At 53.3% G+C, this 10,068-nt stretch overlaps 1 protein-coding gene across 1 annotated transcript in view; it reads right to left on the reverse strand.

Annotated features, from left to right (window-relative positions):
* The window catches only part of TMEM38A (transmembrane protein 38A), a 24,000-nt gene that overhangs the window by 6,648 nt on the left and 7,284 nt on the right, over window positions 1-10,068 (reverse strand). Inside the window, exons 2-3 of the mRNA XM_045289758.1 lie at window positions 1,858-2,014; window positions 2-148 (exon numbers count right to left, since the gene is read on the reverse strand). Coding sequence (XP_045145693.1) covers window positions 2-148; window positions 1,858-2,014 — 304 coding nt within the window. The remainder of the gene's footprint in view (window position 1; window positions 149-1,857; window positions 2,015-10,068) is intronic.

Consider the following 10,068-nt stretch of genomic DNA (forward strand, 5'->3'; position numbering starts at 1 on the left):
GTGGTGATAGTGATGGTGGGCGTGGTGGATGCCCACGGCGATCTTGCGGACCCTCACCACCTCCTTCATGGCCACGAAGATGAGCTTGACGGGCAGGAAGCAGACGCACTTGTAGAAGAGGTCCAGTGGGCAGAAGAAGATCAGGTACCTTTGGGGAGACCATGCCAGGTGTCAGGCGGGGAGTGGCCGGGGCCCCAGGAGGGGGAGCAGAGGCCACAGGGTCGCTCTCTCCTTCAGAGCTGTGCTGCATCGACACCCTGGCCGAAGGCCGGCCTGCTCCCCTTCGGCTTTTCATTTCTTCTGGAACACAGAACTCGTCATAGAAACGGGAACGTAGAACCGCTCCGTAGGCATTGCCTGGCTATAACCTGCACAGGCGCCTAAGCCACCAACCAAAAGGTTGAGGGTTTGAACCCACTCAGAGGCACTCTGGAAAGCAGGCCTGGCGATCCGCTTCCCAAGGGCCCCAGCCTTGAAAACCCAGCAGAGGCGTTCTGTTCTGCACACCTGGGGCCGCCAGGAGTCGGCCGCGTCAACCTGACCGCAATTGACAATCTGTGTGGAAGTCAATTGCCAGGTCTTTCTTCGCCGGGTTAACTCTTGGTTAATAGCCAAGAGCGATCCCTTGGCACCACCCGGGAACTCCTGCTTCCCTTCCAGGGCAGCTGATAAGCCTACCCCCTGCCCCCAAACATTCTCCTTAGCAGGTTCTCATTATCCTGGGCCATACACATCAGCCCTTGCAAACTGGTACCTGGCCCCAAGGGCCAGCCCTCCATCCTGGACCCTGCAGAATTCCTACACATCTAGCTTCTCCCGCTCTGCTTGCCAGATAGAAGGGCCTCCTCTCATTCCAGCTCACTGTCACCTTATCCCCGAGTGCAGCCCTTGGTGTAGTCCTGCCTCATACCTGTACCTCCCTGACTCTGGGACCTGAGAGTATTAGCACCTGTTGTTGGCAGTTGCCACGGCAACCCCCTTAGTTTCAGGGTAGAACTGTCCATGGGGTTTTTGGCTGTCATCTATATGGCAGCAGGTCACCAGGCCTTTCTTCATCACGCCGCTGGGTGGGTTCAGCCACCCTTCAGGTTAGCGGCCAAGCACACCCTGTTTGCACCAGAGAGGGACCCGTCTTTAGACCCTGGGGAGCTCAGCTTTGGGATGCAGAGGTGCACGCCCCACGACAGGTGGGAGGGATGTGGGACCACCCATCTGCTCCCGTGGTTGTGAGGTGCTGCTGCGCCAATGCCCGCTCTTTCTGACCACAAGTGACGACGGACTAGCATGGTCCCCTAGACATTTTTCTTGACTGTCATCTGTCTGGGAGTAGGTTGCCAGATTTTTCTTCGGAGGTGCTGCTGGGTGGGTCCAAACTGCCCACCTTTCAATTCCCAGCCGAGCACTGAAGTGTGCCACCAAAAAAGAAAGACTCACTTCCAGTCCTTTCTGACTCAGTGACCCTACGGGATGGGGGAGAATACCCCGTAGGCTTCTGAGACAGTCACTCTTTATGGGAGCAGAAAGTCTGGTCTTTCTCCGGCGGAGCACTTGGCTTTGAACTGATGACCTTGCCGTGGTCAACCCAATTCGTATTTGTACCACTGGGGCACCTAAATGTGTCAATGCCCTGAGAACAAACAGGTCAGCAAAACCCAGTCCTGGGGGGGGTGGGGCTGTTGGAGCTTGCCCTGAACCACCTCCACCTGGTGGGAGGCCAGGGGGCGATTGGGATGGGGTGCTCGGGGTGACCTGTCATTGGTCTGCAGAGTCCCAGGCCCTCCCACAGCCTGGACACCCGGCTCAAGTGACACACCCGCCCCCAGCCTTGCTCCCCGCCCCTGGGTCCCAGAGACTCACCAGACAGCGGAGGCCAGCAGGACGCTGGAGTTGTTGCTGAAGTAGTCGATGAGCGGCTCCCCGAGCAGGAGGTCGGCCAGGATGTAGCTCCCGAAGCAGTGCAGCATGGCACAGAGCCAGGATGCGATGGGGTGGCACCGGGAGAGCTCGACTGCTCCTGGGGACGGACATGGGGGGGGGGGTGTCCCTCACCATCAGCCTTCAGGGAGCCCTGCACAAGCTCTGCCCTCACACACACACAGGTCAGCTGCCACCAGATCACCTGTGCATGCTGAGCACTCGCACCCGCCCCAGAGAGAGCCAAGATCAGACAGGTGGTGTGTGGCCCGAGGTCACACAGCAAGTCAAGGCAGTACTAGGTCCGTCCCTTTCCCCTTGGCTCAGTGTCCGGGCTTCAACTGTGTCAAACCACCCCAGCCCCCACCCCCCTGCCCCACACCAAATAATCTAATCTGGTACCTGTGAGCCTCACCTTGTTTAGAGGTTATCTGTGCATATGTTAGCAATTAAGTTATTGAAGCCAAGCTGGAGTAGGGTGGGCACTAATCTAACTATGAAGGAGGGCGGACCCCTCAGTAGCGCAGTGGGCTATGAGTTGGGCAGCTAACCGCAAGGTCAGCAGTTCAAATCCACCAGCCACTCCTCTGGAGAAAGAGGAAGCGTTCTGTTCCAGTGAGGACTTACAGTCGGAAATCCACAGGGACAGTTGTACTCCGCCTTATAGGATAGCAATGGATCGCCGTCGACTTGGCGGCAGTGAGCTTGGTTTTGTGAACAAGAAGCAGACCCACGCAGAAGAAAGCCAGGTGGAGGCAGAGGCACAGATTAGAGTGGTGCGGCCACAGCAGGGCTTCAAACCGGTTCCACACGGTTCCGATTCAGTCGCTGCCATCAACGCGGGCTGAGTGCACGCCGTACATTGCATAGTAACCGCTAGTAGCAAACAGCTGGGCCCCCCTCAACGATGGCGGCTGCCTGCACCTCTTTGGATGTACGTTGCTCCCCAGAGTCCTGCCAGTTACCCAGTCTCCCCCATCAGTCTCCTCCTGAACAACGTGGCAGGAAGGACCATGGCAGGATTTTGGAGAGCAACACCCATCTCGAAGCATGGTCAGCCGCCACCTCCCACAGGGCCCTGCTGCTGGATCCCTCTACTCGGATCAGGACGCCACAGAGCCGGGCAGGTGGGGGCCGAGTTTACGGCAGTCACCGAGCCGGACCATTCTGTAACAGAAGCCCTGGCACAAGTCAGGGGACACCTGGAGCCACTAGAATCGGGAAGAGGCCAGGAGGTGTGTTCCCCTCACCCCTTCAGAGCACTCAGTCCTGGAGACAGGGAAACCCTGCCCTCAGCCCCGGAGAAGACTCTCTTAACCCCAAAAGCGCTGTGTTGCAGCAGCACTGGGTACAGTTACAAATGTTTAAAATAACAACATTCAAAAGAGAAAAAACTGTAACTTCAAGGTTTCTGCAACGCAGGACAAGAACAGGAAAACCTGGCGCCCTCCAGGCAATTCGGACCTGTTCCTTCGCAGTCCGAGGTTGTCAATCTTGATGAGCACACACAGCCTCATCTTTCTCCCCGTGGAGTTGAACGGCTGCCCTTGGGGTTAGCAGCCCGACTTGCCACCCATGAGGCCACCAGGGCTCCTGCCACTAAGGATAGCACCCAAGAAGGACATTGCTGAGTGAGGACCGTGGAGCCTGCCCTGAGAGCAGCGGCTCGAAGCTCCGACCTTCCGCCCACAGCTTAGCCTGAAGCCCTTTGCAAACCCAGCCTCTGTCTCCATCACCGGGCTTGAGGTAAATGGACTCTCGCCATCTATGAACTCGGGAGATGGCCACCCACACATGGGACAATGCCCTGGAGCTCCGCCCAGGGGGTGCCATATGTGACTGTGGCTGGGAGCTGCCATCGACTCAGGGTGACCCCCTGCCGCAGCCACAACAGGAAGAAGGGTGCTGGAACCTGTCCCGCTCCTGCGATGGATTATGGTTCGGATTGTCGTGATCCAGAGTTTTCATCGGTTGATTTTCAGAATTAGATCACCAGGCCTTTCTTCCTAGCCCGTAGACTCCCCTGAAACCTGTTCAGCATCTAGCAATCCAGAAGCCTCCACTGGCAGGCGAGTGGTGGCTGTGCGTGAGCTGCATTCACCAGGAACTGAACCTGGGTCTCCCACGTGGGAAGCGAGGATTCTACCGCTGCCCTTGTGCTGGGCCTGGACACACTGCTATGGGACCCTTAGGACTGTCCTAAGAAGTCCTAGTGCTGTAGTGGGTGTGCTTTGGGCTGTTAACCAGAGTCAGCAATTCAAAATGAGCCAGTGCTCCTCAGGAGAGGGTTGAGGCTTTCGATCCCGTATGGAGGTACAGTCTCAGAAACCCCAAGCAATTCTACCCTGTCCTACACAGCTGCTATGAGTCCCAGGGTTCTTTGTTTGTTTTTAGTTATCTGTGTCCTGGATTGACTATGGATGCTCATCACTGGGGGGAGCTGAGAGATGGCAACATGGAGCTCTCTGAACTAATTTTGTCTTAACCTCTCAAGATGACAAAGAATTTTTTTAATCCCCACGTCAATAGGGTGGAAGGTGAGGGTGAGCAGTCTGTACAGCCACAAAGGACGTTTTGAACCTTGAAAAGGTGACGCTTTGTGAAAGAGATCAGACACAAGGGGGAAATACCATAGGAGCAGCTCACTCCCGTGAAACAGGCAGACAGAGAGGCTGGGGCTTACCCGTGGTCCCCAGGGATGGGGGGATGCCACTGCTTAGGGGGCACTGGGCTTGCTGGGAAAGGGGCCGTGATGTTACTTGCACAAGATGAACAGAATCATGCGGGAGAACTCAGAGGCACGCTCACCGCCATGGAGTGGGTCCCAACTCACCGTGTCCTTACAGCAGGGTGCTCACACTTTTTCAGCACGCGAGCACTTATAAAATGATCAAGTCAACATGACCTAACAACTGCAGAAATGCAAAACATATTTATTGACTGATTACATTTATTCATAAGTGCATTGAGAATTCTTTATCCGTACAATGCATGTTTATGGACGTTACATAACCGCATGAGTCCATATTGCACAACACAATTCACTATGTACATTGTTTGTCATGACCTGAGTTTCCTCTGATGACTTGCACGGAATGGAATGAGGCAGGGATGCCTAGTCCGGACAGTAGCTGCCGACAGCCAGCCTCAAGCACACTTCCAAATGATCATCAGTCATGGTGGAACGGTACTTGGACTTAATGATCTTTATGTGGGAAAAGGCTGACTCATATAAATAAGTAGAGCCGAATAAGGCAGTCAAAGAGGTAACACATTTTCTCATGTTTGGTTACTTTTCCTCTACGAGTAAGTTCCAGAACTGTTCATGAGCTCTGGACTTCAGTTGAATATCGGCTTGTAGTGCCAAAATCTCCCATTCCGTATGAAAGTGATGCGTTTTTGTCTTCTTACTTGGTCCAGCTCCCCCACTCATTTTAATACCCTTTCTTACGTTTAAGGGGAAAAAAACAAGGTCTAAAAATTGGCGATAACGTAGCTTGTCAGTTTTGCAGCATGCGTTTGGCACCCAAGCTTGCATCTGATTGGCTGAGCTGTATGTTAATTAAATGACGGGATTGATGATAGGCTTACATCTATTTTTTTAATGCCATGCGATCTATACATTTGTGATTGACTAGTAGACCACGATCAACGTATTGAGCACCCCTGCCCTGCAGGGCAGAGGAGAAGGTCCTGTGTGGGTCCCCAGACTGTGACTCGTTACTGGAGTCAAAGCATCACCCTTCTCCCTCATGGCTGCAGGTGGTTTCAAACCACACACCTCACACTCAGCAACAATCACAGCAACAACAAACACGGGCAGGCCGTGTTCTGGCTTTTTATAAATAAGCTTAAGACCCAAACAGAACACTGGGGTCTAATTTAAGGTTAAACTCAAACAAACACGGCCATCACATTGCAGCCAACTCGTAGTGACGCTGTAGGACAGGGGAGACCTGCCCTCTGTGGTTTCTGAGACGGTGGCTCTTTTTTTTTAATCATTTTATTGGGGGCTCGGACAACTCTTATCAAAATCCATCCATCCATCCATTATGTCAAGCACTTTTGTACATTTGTTGCCATCATCATTCTCAAAACATTTGCTTTTGACTTGAGCCCTTGGTATCAGCTCATTTTTCCCCTCCTTTCCCACTCCCTGCTCCCTCATGAACCCTTGATAATTTATAAATTATTATTTTGTCATATCTTATACTGTCCCATGTCTCCCTTCACCCACTTTTCTGTTGTCCGTCCCCCAGGGAGGAGGTTATATGTAGATCCTCGTAATCGGTTCCCCCTTTTTACCCCACCCTCCCTCCACCCTCCAGGTATCACCACTCTCACCACTGGTCCTGAAGGGAGAATCTGTCCTGGATTCCCTGTGTTTCCAGTTCCTATCTATACCAGTGTACATCCTCTGGTCTAGCCAGATTTATAAGGTAGAATTGGGATCATGATAGTTGGGGGGGTGGGGGTGAGGCGCATTTAAGAACTAGAGGGAAGTGGTATGGTTCAGCATTGCTACACTGCACCCTGACTGGCTCGTCTCCTCCCCGATTCCCTTCTGTAAGGGGATGTCCAGTTGCCTTTTTGGGTCCCCACTCCACACTCTCCCTCATTCTCAATGATGTGATTTTTCCCCCCTTTGATGCCTGATACCTGATCCCTTCGACACCTTGTGATCACACAGGCTGGTGTGCTTCTTCCATGTGGGCACCATCAGCTTTCTTCACCACATTTGCCTATTCACCCCCTTTGTATTAAGCGATTGTGTCAGGAAGGTGAGCATCAAGGAATGCCAGTTTAATAGAACAAAGTATTCTTGCATTGAGGGAGTACCTGAGTGGAGGCCCAATGTCCATCTGCTACCTTAATACTAAACCTATACATATATGCATATAGATCTATTTCCCCATCATCATATAGAAATATATTTACATATGCATATGCCTGTATCTTGACCTCTATAAATGTCCTTTGCCTTCTACTTTTTCCTTCTATTTCCTTTTACTTTCCTCTTGTCCCACTATCATGTTCAGCCTTCATTTGGGTTTCAGTAATTCCTCTTAGAATTACATTACCCTTGATCAAGCCCTACCAGGCCTCCTACACCCTCCTCACTACCGATTTGGATCACTTATTGTTCCATTGTCCCTGGGTTGGTTAACACCACTTCGTTCTGCCCACCTCCGGATGGTAACTCTTTATGGGTGTTGAAAGCCTCATTTTCTTCCCAAGGAGTGGCTGGTGGCTTGAAACTACAGCCTGCAGCGGGAGCGCCTCAGGGGTCTGAGATTGGTGTCTGTGAATCAGGCTTTTCCGCTTTGTATGCCCACAGAATGTCTTTAGAACCTTTCTGAATGGGAAAGTTATCGCTCTCAGCTAATATTGCAAGAGTCTCCTGAAGCCCTACCCTGGAGTCTGAGCCTGGGTGTCTCCCGGAGTGTGATGACTTATCATATGGACCCCCTTCCCCCCTCCCTCTCCCACCAGTCTCCTGACTCAAGAGAGGAACTTCAGAACTGAGCTGCAAGCATGTCAGCTCAGACCCAACGTGTCGTGGAGGCAGTGGCTGCCAGACTCAGGGTGACCCCATGTCCCATGAGACTGGACCGCAGTGATCCGTGTGATTTTCCCTGGCTGGCCGCTTTTGGAAGCAGATGACCAGTCCTTCCTTTGAAGGTGCCTCTGGTGAACTCTAACCAAGAGCTGAACTGCGTGCAACACCCAGGTGTCCTCCCCAAATCCACATCTACCTGGAACCTCAGAACCTAACCTGATTGGGAAGAGGCTCTAGAATGATCTAATGAAGGAGCCCTGCTGGCTCCGTGGTGAAGTGCTTAGTGGCTGAAATGCCGGTGGATCTCACCCCTCAGTGGCTGCCTGGGAGAAAGCTGGTTCCCACGCAGAGATTTAAACAAGACCAACCACCCAAACACAGCTCACTGGCATTGAGTCAATTCCGATCCAATTATAAATCTTGACAGGAGGAGTGACTAGTGGGTTTGAACTGCTAGCCTCTCAACCCAAGATGCCATGAGGATTTCTCACGTATAGATCACAGCTTTGGGACAGCTCAACCCATCCTACACGGCTGCTGAATCTAAATCAACTTGATGGCAATGCATTTGGTTTTGTTTTAAGGAGAGAGAGACACAGGATGTGGTGCATGGGTCTGCCTAGAGACCTGATCTAGCGAAGGCAGTCAGGGAAGGCTTCCTGTAGGAAGTGGTACAAGTCCCAGGGGTTCCCACGAGCCAGCACAGACCCCACAGCAGCTAACAACTCTCTCACCCTGGAGTCAGAGCTCAAGTACATCTGCTCCCTACCCTCAAGGTTGTCTGAAGGCTCCCCCCATGACCAGGTCCTAGAATGGGGAGTGTAATATCTCTCTTCTCTGATGGACTTCTATTTAAAACATCACCTGCTGAGAGTTAATCCTCTGGACAGCTGGTTGACCCTAGGAACCCGTGTTTCTGCAGAAATGGATACCTCTCTGGCTAAAAATAACACCCGCCACCCGCCCCCCCCAGGGTTGAATTCTTTCCAGGGCTTTTGCTTGTGCCCTCTGGGCCTGCCCGTCCAGGAGCCCAGGGCTAGGACGTGGGGGTGGGGCTGCTTTCCACATTCAGGTTTGCTCTGCCCTGCCCTGTGGTCTTGAACAAACAATCCCCACCCCGGCAGGGGTTTTGCACCGAGCTAACTGCAAGGTCAACTTTGCAAACCCTCCAGAGAAAGGTGAGGCTCCCGGCTCCGGAAAGAGTGACAGTCTCGCAAACCCACAGGGACAGTTCTACCCTGTCCTATAGGGTCGTTATGGGTTGGAAGCGACGCACTGGCGTGAGCCTGGTACTCGACTTGGCTTTGTTTGGGGCTTGACTTTCCTCCGAGGAGGCACCGTGCTACGAGTAAGCGCTTGGCTGCCAAGCGAAAGGTTGGAAGTTTGAACCCACCAGCGCCTCCACAGATGACAGGTCAGATGATGAGCTTTCGTGAAGGTTTCAGGCGAGGAAACCCCGTCGGGCAATTCTGGTCCCTCCCACACAGGGCGGCTGTGGGCTGCCGTCTCTTCCACTGCCACAAGAAGAGAGTCAAAGTGCTCCCTGCTGCGTGACAACGATGGGAAGAGGCAGTGCTGCGTGTGGCATCATCATCTCCCCTCCTGCCCTGAGCCCCACCCAGCACACCTGGGAGGGAGGCTCCCCATGGCCACAGATGAGAACACTGGGGCTGCAGAGGGGACCCCTTAGAGCGCGCCAGTGGCCCAGAAACCAGTCCCCGAGCGCCAGAGCCCTTCGCCCGCACCACATGCCCTCTCACTTCCAAACATAGGCCTGCCACCAAGTCATTGGGTGGATATGGGTGAGGACCCCTCCACGCCTGGACCTGTTTGCTTGTATGTGTATTGGGGGTGCGATCTATCTGCACAGGGAAGTTGGACATTGAATAGGAAGAGTGACGGAATATCGATGCACTGGAGTTAGGGTGCTGGCGAAGAAGATGGAAAGTCCCACGGACTACCAACAGGACAAACTGAGCTGTGGGGGAAGGATGGCCAGAATGCTCCTTAGAGGCAAGGAATGGTGAGGCGCTTGTCACGTACTTTGGGCATGGTACCAAGAGCCCCGGTCCCTGGAGAAGGATGGTGTGCTTGGTGAAGTGGAGGGGGAGGTTGGTGGTCTGAACCCGCCAACCAAGAAAGCTGGTCACTGCCCATCGGAATGGACCCAGTGGCCATGTATCCTCTAGCTGAGGTCCCCACACTTATTTGGACTGCCACCCCCATTTCACCAACAATCACTCGGCGTCCCCATGGCAAGTAAAGGTTGCCCATCACCCAGGATGAAGTGTAGGTATCTGCTTTCACAGCCCCCCTGGATCATTCCAGAGCCTTCCAGGGGCAGTGGCACCCACTTTGGGAAACCAATGCCCCAGTTTGCCTGGGACCAAGGTTTTCTTGGATTTGGGACTTCCGGTGCTAAACTCGGGGAAGTGTTGCAGACCTGGAAGAGGTGGTCACCCAGTGCTGTCTTTCATCTCAAAGGGCTCTTGAGAGCAAACAGACAAAGTCTTGGTCCTTAGCAATTGGGCAAGATGTGTTCCTAGAATAAGGTGACCAGATTTGAAGCGGGACACCATTGACTGGGGGGCTGG

The sequence above is a fragment of the Echinops telfairi genome, unplaced genomic scaffold (assembly GCF_000313985.2).
Source record: "Echinops telfairi isolate 266 unplaced genomic scaffold, ASM31398v2 ScPeMD7_30;HRSCAF=105, whole genome shotgun sequence".
Classification (NCBI taxonomy): Eukaryota; Metazoa; Chordata; class Mammalia; order Afrosoricida; family Tenrecidae; genus Echinops; species Echinops telfairi.